The following is an 18,445-nucleotide window of genomic DNA, read 5'->3' as shown; positions in this document are numbered from 1 at the left end:
CTCTCTCTCTCTCTCTCTATATATATATATAATATATATATATATAATTTACTATATATATATATATATAAGAGAGAGATATAATATATGTATATATATCTGTCTGTCTCCCGCTCACTCTTGCTTCATGTCTGTGGCTTTTCCATTCTCTGATGACATGACTGTGTCTCTCGTCCCGCAGTTTGGCTCGTCCTTCGCTACCTTCCGCCCCGCTCTTTTTCACTCTGGCTCCACCCGGCCTCTCTCTGTCATTCTTCCTGTTCCTGCGTCCCCACCCTATAACCGCCCCCCTGGATCCAGCTCCTCCTCTCCCACATCAAAGGTTCCTATGTGGAAGGTTTGTTCTCCATTCGCTTCCATTTCTTCAGTTGCACATTTTCTTCTGTTTCTGTTTAACAAGTTAATGCATAGAATTTATTTTCTTTTACTTTTTATCACCTGATTAACTCATTCATAACCACATTGCACTGCTTCATTGCAAGTGTTCATCCCCACTTGCTTTGTTTGCATTTTTTTTGGCTTCATCTGCCTCATTGGTTTTACAGTCTGCCAACTGGTAACTGACCAAAACCAAGCAGGGTCAAAGGTCATCAACATATACATGCTCTAACACTCGAAAAGGCCTCTGTTCCACACATTCTGACCTGCACACAGTCCTTGATGTACCCATAAAGGCCCCCTCTTTCTGCACTCAGATGAAGGGCATCAAACTGCTGGATAGTGGACAAGTCGTGTGTGCTAATGTTACCACCTACTTCCTGTTTATTAATTCCGCTCACCTCTTCAGGACTGGTCCAAAGCAGGTCAGTATGAGCAGCCTGTGGCTGCAGCGGCAGTCCAGAGAAGAAGGGAACCTCTTGATAGGCTGAGGGAGAGTGAGGCATCACTGGGCTCCCAGGGATATGCTGGGCCATCACATCCTGATGATGGGCAGAGAGCCAGGATGACGCCAGCTAACATCGCTGCCAAGGTAATAGTGAAGTTGATGATACTGAAACACGGGCTGAAGATAGCAATTTGTGTGTACGTCTATACAAATGCATGAATATGTATAAAGTATGGCCTATAGTACAGGGTGGGCCATTTATATGGATACACCGTAATAAAATGGGAATGGTTGGTGATATTAAAGTCCTGTTTTTGGCACATTAGTATATGTGAGGGGGCAAACTCCTCAAGATAGGTGGTGACCATGGTGGGCATTTAGAAGTCGGCCATCTTGGATACAACTTTTGTTTTTTCAATAGGAAGAGGGCCATGTGACACATCAAACTTATTGGTAATGTCACAAGAAAAACAATGGTGTGCTTGGTTTCAACGTAACTTTATTCTTTCATGAGTTATTTACAAGTTTCTGACCACTTATAAAATGTGTTCAATGTGCTGCCCATTGTGTTGGATTGTCAATGCAACCCTCTTCTCCCACTCTTCACACACTGATAGCAACACCGCAGGAGAAATGCCAGCACAGGCATCCAGTATCCGTAGTTTCAGGTGCTGCACATCTCGTATCTTCACACCATAGACAATTGCCTTCAGATGACCCCAAAGATAAAAGTCTAAGGGGGTCAGATCGGGAGACCTTGGGGGCCATTCAACTGGCCCACGACGACCAATCCACTTTCCAGGAAACTGTTCATCTAGGAATGCTCGGACCTGGCACCCATAATGTGGTGGTGCACCATCTTGCTGGAAAAACTCAGGGAACGTGCCAGCTTCAGTGCATAAAGAGGGAAACACATCATCATGTAGCAATTTCAAATATCCAGTGGCCTTGAGGTTTCTATTGATGAAGAATGGACCCACCCTATCTCTCCCTTAGAGATAGGGTGAGAAGTTCGGCCATCCGGGAGGGGCTCAGAGTAGAGCAGCTGCTGCTCCACATCGAAAGGAGCCAGCTGAGGTGGTTCGGGCATCTGACAAGGATGCCCCCTGGGCGCCTCCTGGGTGAGGTGTTCCAGGCATGTCCCACCAGGAGGAGGCCCCGGGGCAGACCCAGGACACGCTGGAGAGATTATATCTCTCGGCTGGCCTGGGAACGCCTTGGTGTTCCCCCGGATAAGCTGGAGGAGGTGGCTGGGGAGAGGGAGGTCTGGGCCTCTTTGCTTAGGCTGCTGCCCCCGCGACCCGGCCTCGGATAAAGCGGATGAAGATGGATGGATGGATGGATGGAAGAATGGACCCACTATCGTTGTACCCCATATACCACACCAAACCATCACTTTTGTTGGTCCAACAGTCTTGGAGGGATCCATCCAATGTGGGTTAGTGTCAGACCAATAGCGGTGGTTTTGTTTGTTAACTTCACCATTCACATAAAAGTTTGCCTCATCACTGAACAAAATCTTCAGCGTGAACTGAGGGTCCTGTTCCAATTTTTGTTTTGCCCATTCTGCAAATTCTGTGCGCCGATCTGGGTCATCCTCGTTGAGATGCTGCAGTAGCTGGAGTTTGTAAGGGTGCCATTTGTGAGTAGCTAATATCCGCCGAAGGGATGTTCGACTGATCCCACTCTCCAGTGACATGCAGCGAGTTCTACGCTGTGGGCTCTTGCTGAATGAAGCTAGGACAGCCACTGATGTTTCTTCATTAGTGACAGTTTTCTTGCGTCCACATTTTGGCAAATCCAACACTGAACCAGTTTCACGAAACTTAGCGAGCAGTTTGCTAACTGTAGCATGGGAGATGGGTGGTCTCGTAGGGTGTCTTGCATTGAAATCTGCTGCAATGACCCGGTTACTGCGTTCACCAGATATCAACGCAATTTCGATCTCCTCCTCACGTGTTAACCTCTTCGACATGTCAATGGCTGTGAACAAAGAGAAACTTGTAAATAACTCATGAAAGAATAAAGTTACGTTGAAACCAAGCACACCATTGCTTTTCTTGTGACATTACCAATAAGTTTGATGTGTCACATGGCCCTCAGCAGCTCATATATAATTCACTGTGGAATACATCTGAGACAGTCAGCTAAAGACTTGACTTAGTTGTCAATTTAGAAAAAGCATACAAAGCCTATATATGTCTACAAAAGGCTGTGAACACAAGTGTCCTTGTCAACACGAGGTACGGCACAGGCAAAACACTTCCAGGTTCTCAGGTGGATGTTTACAAATGAAACAAAAAACAAAACTCTTTTCTTTTTGCTACTGCATTTTAGGACCAGAAACCTTTTTTATTCTATTCAATTTGTAGATTAGGGTTTAGTTTTCAAACAGCGGGTTGCTCAAACTCCAGTGCAGTGTTTCATTGTATGTTCTCAGCATGGAGAGGAGGTTTCTCCAGCAGCCAGTGACCTGGCCATGGTGCTTACCAGGGGACTCAGCATGGAGCAGCAGAAGAGCAACAGAGACTCCCTGCAGTACTCCAGTGGATATAGCACAGAGACCACAACCCCATCCTGCTCAGAGGACACAATTCCTTCACAAGGTGAAACTAATCTACCACACTCTTTATGGCAGCATTTAATCTCATTCGGTGCCCACATATATTACATTTCACCTGGCCACATTCATCATCTTATTTTTGTAACATTCCAGGAAAAGCAATCTGTTAAGGGAAGGTGTTTTTTTAGGGGAAATATCAATATTTAAAACTTCTGCAGAAGTTTATTGTATTCCTCCCACTAGCACTCCTACCATTGAGTGTAGTTTTACCAAAATCAGATTAAGTGAATCCATTTAATCATCCATTCAGCAGCTAAAGTGTATGATGGATGTATTCTGACAGTTTCTCTGACAGCAGTTGGAAAATGACAATATAAAGATAAAATTGAAAAATATTAAATGTGCTCACTTGCTGGCTTGCTCTACCAAAATGATGTAGCTATCCCTGTGTTAATCTAATAAAGTGACCACAGAACATTGTCTTTCCTCTGTCTCTGTTTCTGGCACATATAGTTCAATCATTTCTCTAAAATCTCATGAATACCTTTTTTTGTTTTACCCTCTGCTCTCCTCATATTAGGTTCAGATTATGACTGCTACTCAGTGAATGGTGATGCCGAAGGTCCAGATGGACAGACAGAGTTTGACAAGTCCTCCACAATTCCTCGCCACTCTAATATTGCCCAGAACTACAGGCGAATGATCCAGACCAAGAGGCCAGCCAGCACAGCTGGCCTGCCCACTGGCGTTCTTGGTCCAGGGGCTCATGGGATACCAGGGCAGCCTGGTGGAGCTGGTGGAGGTGGAGCAGGGACTCCAGGGACTGCCACCATCCGCCGAACCCCCTCTACCAAACCTGGCGTGAGGCGCACGTTATCCAGTGCGGGGCCCATCCCCATTCGACCACCCATCGTGCCTGTCAAAACACCCACTGTCCCTGGAGACTCACATTCACCTGGTGCAGGTGGAGGGCACGCTGGTGGCGTACCTGTCCGTGTGGGGAGTGAGGAATGTGTGTTCTTCACTGGAGCTGAGGATTCACAGGGAGCGCTTGATTATGTGAAGGCATCACCAAAGCGCCTCAGCCTGCCTAACACCGCCTGGGGATCAGGGGCTGCATTAGAGGTCTATGCTCAGCAGCATGGGGGCCTTGCAATAGGAACAGGCTCGGGCACTGGATCAGAGGAAGATCAGATGATCGCAGCCAATCGGCACAGCCTAGTGGAGAAGATTGGCGAGCTGGTAGCTAGTGCACACGCCCTTGGTGAGGGCCAGTTTCCCTTCCCTGCCCTCCCTGATGACCCAGCCCCACCACCAACTGGCCCCACTGACACTCAGACAGGGACCGAAGGGGCAGAAGGGTCTGGTGACATGCTGACCACCATCAGGAGAGGAGTCCGTCTTCGCAAAACCGTCTCCAATGACCGCTCAGCTCCCCGTATATTGTGATCGGAGGAACAGCAGAAAGAGGATGATGCTTGTCAACCGAGAGGGAGTCAGGTGTTGGTGTGATGCAACCCAACCACCTAGTACATACACAAAAACTTAACCATGTAGGGAAAGCTATAATATAACAGAAGACGAATGAAAACAGAAACATACACAAAAAAAAGTTTAAAGACACCATTAGAGTAATGATATATAATATAATGATAATAATAACAATAATAATGTTAACCCATGCTGACAGTTAAAAGTTAAATGCTGAACATTGACAGGCTCCTAGCAGGCCACTATAACTAGTGTGTGTTGGACGCATGTTTGTCTTCTATACATCTTCACCCAGGGAAGGAAAGACTCACAGGAAAAAAAAAAAAAAACCAGATATGATTTTTTAAAAAAGAGGCAAAGAAAGAGAGAAACGCTGGGTTCTGTTCTGTTTTGCCAACTTACACCTTTCCCTATCCTCTTCTCCAACTAACCCGACTGTCTGATCCCAGATGAAAGACTGATGACTGAACGAGGGGCTGGTGTGGACGAGAGAGAGAGGGGACTCAGAGTGCCATGTGAGCAGCTGGGTTTGAACCCAAGCTGTCTCAGCAGCAACACACTGTACTTATTAGCCCATTGAACTGAAGCTTTGGTATTAGTACGGGGAGCTAACAAGCCAGAGGGCCTCTCTGGTTCATCCTAATGAAAAGAATCTTGGAAAAAAGGAAATATCCACTGTTGGCATTGAACCGTGCTAGTGCCCCCTTCCCCCCTCTCTCGCTCTCTGCGTAGTGAATGCGTGCATTCATGGGTGTGCATGTGGGCAAATGTAAAACATGAGTGTGTGTCTACGTGTGACTAATTGTGTGTATGTGTGCGAGGAGGGTGGGTAGAGCTCTGCTGCAGGACAGCTGGTTACCCAATGAGGGCAGGGCTTTTTCTCCTGTGTGTTGTGCGTGTATTTTCTTGTTTATATTGTGACGTCATTTACCTTGTTACCGCTGTACGAGAAGTTACAAGACGTACTCCAGGCGTATAGATATATTCATATATATTTTCTAGAACCAGAGAGAAAATGTTAAATCAGAAATGGAGCAATAAATGTGTTTTATTTTCTTGTTTCGAAGAAGCGGCTCGATGGAGGATTGTAGATTCTCCTTTGTCACATTCAGGCAATCATCAGGAATGCTAAATTACACATCGACTGTGAATTCATGCCTAGCCGGTTTTGGCGTGTGTCTCTCTCTGTCCCTGTCTCTTTCTGGGGAATGAAATGGATTACAAAAGTCTGGGGGGGGGGCGAAGGAAAACTGTAAGCACTTTGATAGGGGATAGGTAATATGTACAATAGCCAGTAGGTGTTGTTGTAGTCATACTGTATGATAGGGAGTGTGAAAGTGAGCGAGATGGTATCCAGGGGGGAATTATTTAATTTGTGAAAGAAGAAGCAGAAGAAGACAGGGAGGGACAAAGAGCAAGTGAGAAAGACTGGTTGATTTGGGAGATTGGTCGAATGAGATGGGATAAGAAAGTGTCAGGGCCATACAAGCTATTGCTTGTTGTGGATCGTGAAGAGCACTGAAGTTTTTAATGCTGTGGCCGCACTGGCATTTAAAGGACTGGTCACATAATGAAAAAAAAAGCACAGTATAGACAGGTCAGACTGTATAAAGCAGATCCATACTTTCCTGCCAGTTTTATTTTTCTGTCACTGAGACTTCTGCCTCATAGCATCAGAGGGGAATGTAGGTTTGATTGAGTTTCTACTGTGGACACAGACCTTTAAAAAACCTAATAAAAACAGCTTTTCAGAATAAAACTTTTTCCACTGTGAGTTTAACAGTTGAAATTCGGTTTTCCTGTATTATGTTATTGTAGAGAGGCGAAAATGTCAAAAATTGGGCCAATACAATCAAAACTATAAACACACCTGTGGTCGAGAACAAAATCAAACACTTTTACTTGGATATTTGCCTCTTAATACTTAACCAGTATCAAAAATTAGGGCTGTATTTTTCACTGTCCAAATCTTCAATGACAGCTGCTTATCTAAAAAATATCGTCTCACCTGTAAATATTGTGTCTTTTTTTACATTGTGGCCACACAAAGTAAAGCCTTGAACAAAGCTGAACAATACTCTTTTGCCTTAGATTTACTCTGTATGTTGTCCTTTCTAAATAAAACAAAGATTTTAATCAAACAGCATAGCACACATAGCACAGATGTAATAAAACACTTGGAGACATGTCCAGCTTGTAGCTGACAATTTTTGACATTAGTTCTTAGTTCTTTATTTTGGTAGAGAGTGAGGGATTATTGTTTGAAACTAAACAATAGCATTAAAATTGCTATTCAACAATTTGGAGGTCTACATGTTTATAGTCTTGACAGATCAAGAGACTTGAGATCATTTTCAACTCTTCAAATAAGAGACAGGATGAGTTTGCCTAGTGCAGGGGGAGTAAATTTGTCAAAGTGGTTATTATGCGTCAAAGTTTTCTTAGCTGCCCGCAAGTTCCTGAAAGTTTTGCTGTTGCCCAAGTCTTCAATTGAAAGTTGGACTTCTGCACAGGGTGTAAGGTGAGACTGCCTTTGAAGCTATTGAAAGCCACCATTCTCAAATCCAGTACAAGTACTGGAGGACTGTAACAAGTAATGTAATCTAACCTAAATTTTTCAGATTCTTTGGCCAGCTGGTTTTAAATTGGCTCAATCACATGCAACATAATTATTTAGCCCCACATTTATTCAGTCACATAAAATGAATGTATTCCCAGCAGTGAGACACAACGCTGGTGTCTGAAAACAAAAAGGCCGCCCCAGTTCAGCTCAGGATATGGCTGTGTGAAAGAAACTTTTATGAACATTAAGATGCGAGAAATGGTGAAGCTGATGACAAAGACGTGGGAATATTTAACTTTGCAAGTTGACAGAGAGGAAAAGATGTGTGAAATGAGCATTTCACTGCCTGTTCATACAATATGTACTGTATGTGCTGTACTTGTTAAAGAGAATCAGGCGCACAGATTTGGTATAAAGGTTTGTTAGAAAATATTACATGGAATATTTAGTTGTTTTTTTTTCTTCTACAGTACTGTTTGAATGTTTTGTCTTAACTTTAATTAATGTAAAAAAAAAGAAAAAAAGAAAAAACTCCAGTTGTAACACAAACTACTAAGCTGTGTAACATACGGATGCAGGACGTGTGGGCCGAGAGTGAGTGTGTCCTTGTTTGGCTGTTGATCTTTAGGCTAGTGAACTCTTCATCAACATGTCTGTATGCTCTTTTAGCAGTGACCTGAACATAGCCTGCGACATCCACTCTCCTATATACTCTTTTTGTCAACTTATTTTATTTATTTTTTTTGCCTTGAATAGAAAATTGTTCCAGGCTCATTTGTGGCTTCTTTAGAATGATTTAATATAAAGTGTTGGAGTTGGAGAACAGATGTTTTTAACATAGGCACCCTCTGCAAGCACACCATTTTTTTTTGTTGAAGTTTGCAACAGTGCATCAAATAGGGGATGTTTTAATGTTCTGTCAACAGGAAACTGTGCATTTGTTGTTACATGTGGATGCTGTGTGATGAATCTGACTCTGAATCTTAGAAGTTGAAAGGCGGAACAAAACATGTTTTGAGTGAGAAAAGTGAAAAAGAGTTTCTCCTAAACCACCTGTCAAAGTCACCATGTCCATGAATCTGTATACCTGAATGTATGACATGGTGAAGGATGGCATCCAACTGTGTCTGATTTGCTTAAACTATTGCAATGTCAGAACATTGTTCCTGTACAACTGGGTGATATTTCCTCTTTAAACAACAGGAAAGCAATACAGGGGTAGTGCATGTATGTGCATTCACAATCATGATCCACTGTGGGTATGATAAAGGAGAATACCATTGTTTTGTAGACTAGGATACTTGTGTTGTCCACCTTAAAGTTATTTCACACTACACAGCTCTAATGGTGTTATTTGGAGTTCAGATATCTTTAAAGAGACAGAATAAATAATACACACTGGAGAAGAAAATGGTGTATCATCCTCACTGAAAATTTACCTTTCCTAAAAGCTGCTGTGAGGTGTCATGCACCACCAAATGGTTTAATAAGCTGCCAAACCAAAACACTGAGCCATTCAAATGGTAAAACTGGGCGTTAGTGTTGGGTAGTATGTTTAATTTTTCAGGTGGTTACGATGAGTCCAACAACTGGGTATTGTAGATATATTTGCAGAATTTTGCAGCAGAACCCATATCGCCTAACTCCAAAATGGACATCGGAACCAAGACTTCCATATTAAGATTTATTTATTGTCAGTATATTTGTCTAATTATCCAACCCTGCTAGATAAAAGTAATAAAATGTGAGGCGTTAGGAAGAATGGGAAAACTCTGGGATCCTGAAACTCAGTGTGCAGCATGACGTTACTGTAGGCATTAACCTAATAAAGCTATGCAAGGCTTGGTCACTCAGTAGGAAAATTTACAATTTCATTAGGATTATTAATTCAGCTAGCTCGAGGCACTTTATATTACATGCTATATATAATGTAAAGATTCTATTATAGGGGGAAAAAAACTAGCAATCCAAAGATTCCTTACGAGGAGGCACTTGGCAGCAGTAGGACATTTAAAAACTCCCTTTTAAAAGAAGAAAACTCCAACAGAACCAGGCTCCTTTTGTTTAGTGTTTGACAAGATACCCCTTCCTGTAATGTTCTAAAAGTTTCCCAGAGTTGTGAGAAGCCTAGCCAAGATTCAAGATTCAAGAAGGTTTATTCTGTAATACCATGTTTTTACATGGTGTTTACAGACATACACAGGCTGAAACAAAATGTTGTTGTGTTGTGCAATAATCAGCAAACAATAAAAATACAGTATAACAACCAAGCTGCAGCTTGATGCGACACTCAGCAAACTCAGGCATAAACAATCACACTCATCCAACTAGCAGCAGTCCTCTCACGGAGAGGGATTGAATAAGATCAGCTAAGTGTGTGTAAAGTCCCAGATTAATAGAAAACTTTGCCACTGAAAAAGGTTCTAGTCTAGCACCAGACTTAATCGCTTTCTGAGAAACGGAGCCCTAGAGCCATGAAATATTCTAAAGTCCTGCAAAAGTTGCATGTTGAGGCTATGATTGTTTTCTTCTCCAGTGGGTGTGATTTTCTGAGTATGAGAAGCTGACTTCAGTCTTCATAGCTACACATGACTCCCTGAGTCTGAAGATTTAAGTGCTGCATATTTATTGGATGAAATGAAAACTAAGGAATAAACTGCCAGTTATCTACAGGAAGTTATTCCTTTAATAAAGTTTTAATAATGCCCTGGAGAACAAGCACTCAAATTATAAATAACAACTTGGGATCAGACAAGTATTCTAAAACTTCTGAGTTTTTCAAATTGAATGAGATCACGGCAGCCTAAAGGCACACAGTAAAAGGTTGAATGGTTAAGATGACTAAAAGACACAACACTGCTATTTTCCTTTAAAATACCCAGTTTACAGCACAAGAAATATCATACTAAATAATAATGTTTTTAAAATTCTAAATTAACTGTGTAACTAACTGAACAAGCTGGAAGAACTGTGCTACAGTGTAAGTTTACGAGTGTATGTGTTGTTCAGTGTGGGCCCACCTTCAAACGGAGTGGGTGCTGCAGAAACATACAAAGGCACATAGACATACATGCATGCAGGCATGCATGGAAACACTTGTGGACATATTAGAAACAGGACTAACATATAGAACAATCTCCTCTTCTGTTAATTACATAATTTGGCTCAGTCAATGATATTACCACAGTTTACTTTCCATTTTATATTAGCTTTCTTGTTTTCTATCAAGGTTAATGTGCGAGCTTCTTTAGTAATGCACACACTTAAAAACATGCACAGTACTTAAAAATACTGTGTATACTTAAAATACTGCACAACAAGCCCTAAAAACTAGAAAGCTATATACTTTTCAATGATTAGCACGAGGCTGCATAGAGCATGTGAAAGGACTAGTTTAACATTTTGGAAAATACTTACTTTCACTTTTGGTGAGTGTGTGCATTAAAGAATAATTCATAGCCAACAGATGGTAATTTTAGCATGGCGAGGTTTGGAAGCTGTAGGAAACCCAACCCCTCCAAACTGAAACATTCCACCTACCTTTATACCTGTAGTTTACTTAGTAATACACTTTTGTGTTTAATCTGAAAATGTAAATTATACAAAGTAAGAGGTTAACTGGCAAGTGCTGTTCCCACAGTGAATGGCTCACACTGACAAGAGAATAAAGAAATAAGCTCGAAAATTTCCAAAATGTTAAGCGGTTGCTTTAACTTTTAATGAAAACATGATTTTTTTTTTTTTTTTTTTTTTTTTTTTGGATTATGTAACTGGAGATGGACTGAGCTGAAAATTCCTAATACCATAATTGTCTGAACAGCCTGGAGGTATATGAAAGCTACCAGTTAGCCATGCTAATCGTATTTCGCCAAGTGGAAAAAGCAAAAGAGAACTGAATTTAAATGTTCCTTTATTCCCAGACATTTAAACTTGTGTATCCCCGTCTTCTCTCCCTTTCCCCTATTGCCATTCAACTTTAATCCACTTTCCTCAATCAGTACACACAGGGATAATGTGTGGCTGACAAATCAGAAAACAACACTTGTCAAGATGGGAGCCCCATTGGCATTACTCTGTCTCTCTGTGCCTCGCAGCCCATCAAAGCTAATGAAAAATAATTTTGATGAAGTCTTTATTTTCACCATAGTCCACAGTGAATACACACTGCGCTCAGTTTATTATCTTTCTGTCTTTCCCTTCACCCTCTTCCCTCCCCCCTCCTTCTGTGTCTGATTACTGTATGTCAGGATGCATGTGTGGATCCAGTGTGTCATAATGGCTAATGGATGCTATCATTTTGGGACCTGGGTGTTTTGTTCAAAATGCTGGAATCATTAGGTAGGTTAAACTTTTCCCTAGCGTGCACATTAATATCTGCTGGTCTCAAGGCAAGCAGATGGATCTCTAACACTGTCTCAGTGCTAGATTACATTTTAATTAATTTTGATCAGGCTTTTTACGGCATCTTCCTGACATCACCTCAAAGGCGTTCATGTTACTTGGTTTCTCAGTGAGCTTTTGTCAAAGACACCATGTGAGCATTTTAAACTAACAGTACAAGGTCAGTTAGGGAGACCACCAAAATACCATATGTAAATAATTAAAATATATTGCAGTTCAATTGTGAATTGATTTCCATTGTGGCAAGGAGTGACAAAGCATAAGAGTAAAAAAGGGTACAATATAAAAAACCTGAACAACATACAGGAAAAGGTTAAAACACTAACTGACCTTAGGATCAAGAAAAACCACACCAACTACAGCTGTAACACCAATTTGTTAAGCGTGGTCTTGTAACCCAAATTTAACTGAAGGTTGATTTCAAGAGGAAACAGTTCTTCTCTGATTTACTTTAAGTAGATGATACATGTTAGCTAGCTGCCTAGCAATTTGTCTTTTGCAAGCTATCATTAGCTGATGTCATCCAGACAAAAGATGGCTTAAAGCAGGTTTGGCTTTTTTAACCCGTGTCGTTCGAACAGAAATCTGTCCACAGGCTGAGAGTCTCATTTTTAGGGAAGAATTGTTTACATCATTTAATACATGAAAAACAACAACATTGTCTACTTTTAACTAAGCATTCGGTATCGCCAATTTCACACGTTCTGTTTTTGATTGGCATGGCTCAGGAGACAACACTACTAAATTGATATCTTGCATAAAAGTCATTTTTCTATCAAAATTGCTGCACATGTAATCAGCTTTTTTCCAACTGAATTATTTCTTCTGAAGCCATTTTACATCACTGTTATAGAGACTGGAGAAGATGCAGCAGTCAGCATCCTGTCATTTTACTGTTAGTGCAACATAATCAAATTAAAATTAGAGCAGAACAGAAGTTCAAACTGCATGTTGACGACTGATGATGAAACTTAAGGCACGGCCAACTTCTCTCAGCCGGTAAACTTCATGACCCGATACATATCCCTTTCCCTGGTTACGGAGATTTATAGGCGGTTGGAAGACTTCCACTGTGAGCATTTGCTCGCAGCATGAAAACAATGTTAGAAATCTGTATGGAAATAACTTCCCTTTAAATGTTGTATACTTACATAATATGCTACACAAGATTTAAAAATGTCTTCATTTGAAATACCCCAGTCAAAATGAACATAATGTTCTTGATTGTTGACTTGATCTAAGTAAGGAAACCACAATGCTGGCCATTGAAGAACAGATTGTTTTATATTTTTGATCAGACAAAAAAAAGTTTTGAGTTGCTCTATATACAACCCACTCGTTTAGCCATCTGCCCAAGTTATATTGAACTATGTACTTGTGTATGTGTGTCTGTATGAGTGTGATTATGTGTGTTGTACAAGGAGAGATGGTTAAAACCCCTACTGTTCCTCCCTTCAACCTCCCACACACAATCTGTCAGTCTTTCCTGCTGTCTAATACGGAAGGTATCCACATTACTACACACACACACACACACACGCACATATACACACTGGTCTGAAGCAAACATGACTAAGGTTGATTCTCAGAAGCCACATGAGGGTACCTTGAAGTCCTCTATGAGATCCTGATGTAACACATTGCAACCTCTTGTCATACAGCCATGCAGAACAGAGTGGCCGAAGTGGCCTCCCGGTGCCACTGTCACTGCAACTAAATTGAATGTCTTGGTGTCTATACTCCAGTTCCAGTAGTGTCTCTTGCTCGCTTGCTCTCTTTCTCGACAGCCGACATCTGAACTCTCAATGAAATCTCTACAAAATTCACAGCTGAGGCATTTTCTGAGGGGCTTTTTTTTCCCAAATAATAACATTGTGAGAGAGTCAACACCTGCTTCTTCTTTCTGTACAAACCAATCTTTTAGCTCCTCTTTTTCCTCCTGAGTAGCCCTGCAGGCACTGTGGTCTTGTCTTTCTCTCTTCTCACGCCCCCTCACTCCCGCTTTTTTTCCTTTAATTTATTGTGAATTGATTTCTAAGTTTGGTTCGCCTCTGTCGCTGAAGGTGAAGATTTCTTTTCTGTCTTCCTTTTTGTAAGATTGACCCTTTTTTTGTTAACTTTAGTCACTGCTAATGTAACAAAACGCACTGTGATGATTCCAGTATTAATAAAAGTTGTACTTAAACTGTGTGCTGCTGTGTAAAATGAATCTTTTTATTCAAGAAATATGGTCAGAATCCTAAACCATCTACAGAGTTTAGTATGCACTGTAAGAAGCGATTCAGTATGGGTCAGTGAATAGTCTGTGTGGCATCTATAGGCCAGTCAGCGGTAGAAAGGCTAACTGTAGTCACTGAACCAAAGAAAGACACTTGCACTTTCAGTGCATAATAACAGTGGTTAGGAAAAGATTCCATATCCCATTGGTACATATTTTCCACAACAATAACTTTAGGCAGATAATGTAAATAAAAAGTAGAATGTCCAGGTTAAGTTAGAGTTAAAATGAATTACACTCTCTCTCAGATGTATATAGAAACATTAAATAGGAGTCTGCAGATGAGAAAAGAGTAATATGTACAGGTCTGCACATACATTCTGATAGAAGCTCACATTTATATAAAAACATGGTCTTTATGTGTATTGCACATTCCTCTCCATATGCAGAATACAAGGCCTTATGTATGTGGCACACCTTCAAAAAGGAAGAAGGCATGCCAATTATTCAAGGTCTTTCTCTCTTCTAAGCTAGAAAAGAAGTGCTCTAAAGGGCTGTCTCCAGATGAGTCTATATTCTTACAAATAAGGTTCCTCTGTTTAGTGAACTCTATTAGACCCGTGTTATCGTTTTTTTTTTTTTTGTTAACTCTGTTTTCCTTGGTCTTTTCACGTGTGTCATGAATAAAGCTTCTTTTTTTTCGGTACCGGCACTAGTTTTATTTTGTTGTATTTATCCACGACACTTTAAAGGCCGGTCCATGAAAATATTGTCGGGCACAAACCGGCGCAAAAAAGGTTGGGGACCGCTGAGGTAGGGCATTAACAGGAAAAGAGGGGCACAAAGAAATACTTCTTTCTTAGTCTCATTTAAAATGTCTAGCTTTTAATAAATAATCTTACAACCAAAGTGGTCAAATGCATAGAAATCATACATATATACCAAAAAGAAACTGTACATCACTGTCACAACAGTGTTTGTTTTCTTTCAAAGGCTTTATGGCTTTTCCTACAATACCTGGTGGGCGGGTCTCTAGTCAAAATACCCGGGCCGATTATTTGTCCCAGTCCAGCCCTGAGTACCATTATGTACAGCTACTTTCTATAACGTTGATATTTATTTAAACTATTTTTCTCCAAGTGATCTTTCTGAGTTAACTTCAGTAATAACTTCCTCCAAACCATCAACGTGTCTTAGGCCCCATTCCTACAAGACTGCTTAAACAAATCCAACCATTAATTAATCCTTCAATCTTAAATATGACCAATTTATCTCTATTAATCGGCTACAGCTTAATCCAGTGTTTAAAAAGCCATCCCTTGACCCAACTGTTTTAGCTAATGTCATAAATTCTGGAAAGAGCCACCTGCATGTTAATTCTTTTTCTCTGAATTTAAACCAGTTTCATTATCCCATCTTACTGATATAATAATGCACATGAAACCAACTACGTGCCCCTTGGATGTGTCACCTATACGCCATTTTTCAGAGATGTGCTGAAGACAGTCAGCCCTAACATCCCCACTATTGTAAATGGCAGTATCTCAAATGGAACTGTTCCTCATTTGTTTAAACAAGCTGTTGTCCAGCCACTTCTAAAAAAAACCTGGTTTGGAGACATCAGTTCTCTAAGCTGTCTATTGTTCTTGTCTAAGGTTCTCGAGAAAGTTGTCCTCCACCAATTATCCTCATAATTGGTAACACACATAATATTCTGGATAAATATGAGTGTGGTTTCAGAGCCTTCCACAGCACAGAGTCTGCTCTACTGAATGTGTTCAATGATGTGCTTTTAGCTGCTGACTCTGGAAAAAGTACAGTTTTAATTCTTTTAGACCTGAGTGCAGCATTTAACACTGTCAACCATACAATCCTATTAAACCGTCTAAGACATGTGTCGGCATTCAAGGCTCTGCTCTAAAATGGTTTGCCTCTTACCTAGAGAGCAGGTCATACTCTGTGATGCTGGGTAACAAATATCTTCCCCAGCTACACTCACTTGTGGAATACCTCAGGGCTCTATTCAGGGCACTGTCTTATTCTCCTTATACATGCTCCCATTAGGCTCCATTTTTCAGAAACACCAAACTTCCTATCACTCTTATGCAGATGATACACAGTTCTACCTCTCTCTAAAACCAGGTGCTGATAGTACATTGCAGAAAGTCTCAGATTGTCTTAGCGACATACATTGCTGGATGTCTCTGAACTTTCTCAAATTAAATCACAACAAAACCGACATTATAATTTTGGGTAAGCAGGACTCTGTTAGTCTTATAAGAAACGACTTGGGCCCATTATCAGCTAATGAACATCCCCATGTAAAAAAAAAATCTTGGTTTCATTTTTGATTCTACCCTTAAGCTGGACAAACAAATAAATTCAGTTGTTCATGGCAGTTTTTTCCAACTCAGGAGCATTTCTAAACTAAAAAAATCCTGTCATCTAAAGACCTGGAAACTGTTATCCATGCTTTCATATCATCACATCTTGACTACTGAATTCTCTCTATTTAGGCATCTTTCACTTAAGCCTATCCCGCCTGCAACTTGTTCAAAATGCACCTGCAAGGCTCCTGACGGGTACCGGAAAGAGAGAGAGAGTATTATTCTGATACTCGCATCTCTACATTGGCTGCCAGTTAAATACAGAATTGATTTTAAGGTTTTATTATTTGTTTTTCATTCTGTTTTAGCTACTCTGGTCTTTTATCTCATTGGATGATGTTTGCATGTGTATACGTATACATGTATTTTATGTTCACGTATGGTAAATGGCCTGTATTTATATAGCGCTTTACTAGTCCCTAAAGACCCCAAAGCGCTTTACATATCCAGTCATCCACCCATTCACACACACATTCACACACTAGTGATGGCAGCTACATTGTAGCCACAGCCACCCTGGGGCGCACTGACGGAGGCGTATGCACATGTATGTGTGCTTGTGTGTGAATGTGTACATTTTTGTATATGTATGTGCATATTTGCATGTACACATACATATTTACAAACATATATGGATGTCTTACAATGTTTTCTATTATGTTTTCATCATATCTATTTTTTTTTTGTTTTTATTATATTATCCCTCTGTTCAAATAAAGATGACTTGACTTGAAAGAGTAAAACAACCAACTGATCATCTGGAGAGGAATGTTTCAGTCAGGTTTCAGAGCTCGTCACATTTAGTGAAGGTTACAAATGATCTTCTTGTGTCTTCTGACAGTCGACTCATCTGTAGTCCCTGTCTGTAGGTATAACTGTAGGTATTTAATGTATTAGAGGTGGTTTGAATCATATCTATCTAATAGACTCCAATTTTTACCTCTATTCAAATGATACCAAACTTTATCTGTCCATTAAGACAGATAGCATATACCAGTTAGTTAAACTACAGGAATGTCTTAGAGACATAAAGACCTGGATGAGCTCTAATTTCCCATTTCCAACTTCCAAATTCAAATTATAGAGGGCTAATATATAAAATATTAACCAACTATGTAGGACTGGTTTCCATTGTGCAATATCTCTAAGATTGCAAACATCCTCTCTCAGAGTGACACTGAAAAACTAGTTCATGTATTCATTACTTCAAGGCTTGACTACTGTAATTAGTTATTATCAGGATGTCCTAAAACCTCCATGAAAAGCCTTCAGTTGATGCAAAATCCTGTACTGATAGAAACACCCCTCTCATTTTAATGACCTTATAGTATCATGTCACCCCATTAGAGCTTTCAGACTTACTTGTGGGTCCTAGAGTATTTAAAAGTTGAATGGGAGCCAGAGCCATCATCTTTCAGGCCTCTCTTCTGAGGAACCAGCTCAAAGCACTACCTTTAAGATGAGGTTTTTTAAACTTTACATCCTTAGATCCTTCTAAGGAACTCAATGGGGATGTGGCAAACAACTCTAGAGGCCAACTTCAAGCCAATAGCGCAAGTCACCATCAAGCGTGGGATCTACCAAGGAGAAGCTTTGTCCCCACTGCTGTTCTGCCCAGGCCTGAACCACCTCAGTGAGATAACTGACTGGCTGCAGATACTGACTACAGAATGGATAAATCGTCAGCAGTCTCCTCTGGATTACAGCAAGCTGTACGCCAGGAGTGAATGAGGCATCAATTCACACCACTAGGATCTACAGCAACAACATTTGAATGTCATTCAAACTGGAGAAGTGTAGTCAGATAGCAACACAGAGAGGGAAGGTAGGCAGAGCTGAGGGGATCACACTACTAAAAGGCAGCATTGCAGATATTGAGGTACCTGTGAATCCTACAGCTAAATGGGAACCACCAAGAGGCTGAAACGAAGCTGAAACCAAATACAGAACCTGCAGATAGTAAGACAAGTCCTCAGGAATCAGCTGAATGAAAAGA

General features: G+C 40.7%; 1 protein-coding gene across 5 annotated transcripts in view; it reads left to right on the top strand.

Annotated features, from left to right (window-relative positions):
- The window catches only part of LOC102294962 (protein MTSS 2), a 78,078-nt gene extending 64,044 nt beyond the window's left edge, over nucleotides 1-14,034 (top strand). For 3 of the 5 annotated variants that reach the window (XM_042223845.1, XM_042223846.1, XM_042223844.1), the window contains 4 exons: nucleotides 182-337; nucleotides 788-970; nucleotides 3,267-3,432; nucleotides 3,970-14,034. In XM_042223845.1, the coding sequence (XP_042079779.1) occupies nucleotides 182-337; nucleotides 788-970; nucleotides 3,267-3,432; nucleotides 3,970-4,838 (1,374 nt within the window). In that variant the 3' untranslated portion in view covers nucleotides 4,839-14,034. The remainder of the gene's footprint in view (nucleotides 1-181; nucleotides 338-787; nucleotides 971-3,266; nucleotides 3,433-3,969) is intronic. The other 2 variants (XM_005929220.3, XM_014335814.2) reach the window with 1 other exon arrangement.
- The last annotated feature ends 4,411 nt before the right edge of the window (nucleotides 14,035-18,445 follow it).

The sequence above is a fragment of the Haplochromis burtoni genome, unplaced genomic scaffold (assembly GCF_018398535.1).
Source record: "Haplochromis burtoni strain Fernald_Lab_line unplaced genomic scaffold, NCSU_Asbu1 Contig_121, whole genome shotgun sequence".
NCBI lineage: Eukaryota > Metazoa > Chordata > Actinopteri > Cichliformes > Cichlidae > Haplochromis > Haplochromis burtoni.
The sequence above is the reverse complement of the archived record's forward strand: the minus strand, read 5'-3'. Positions and strand labels throughout refer to the sequence as shown.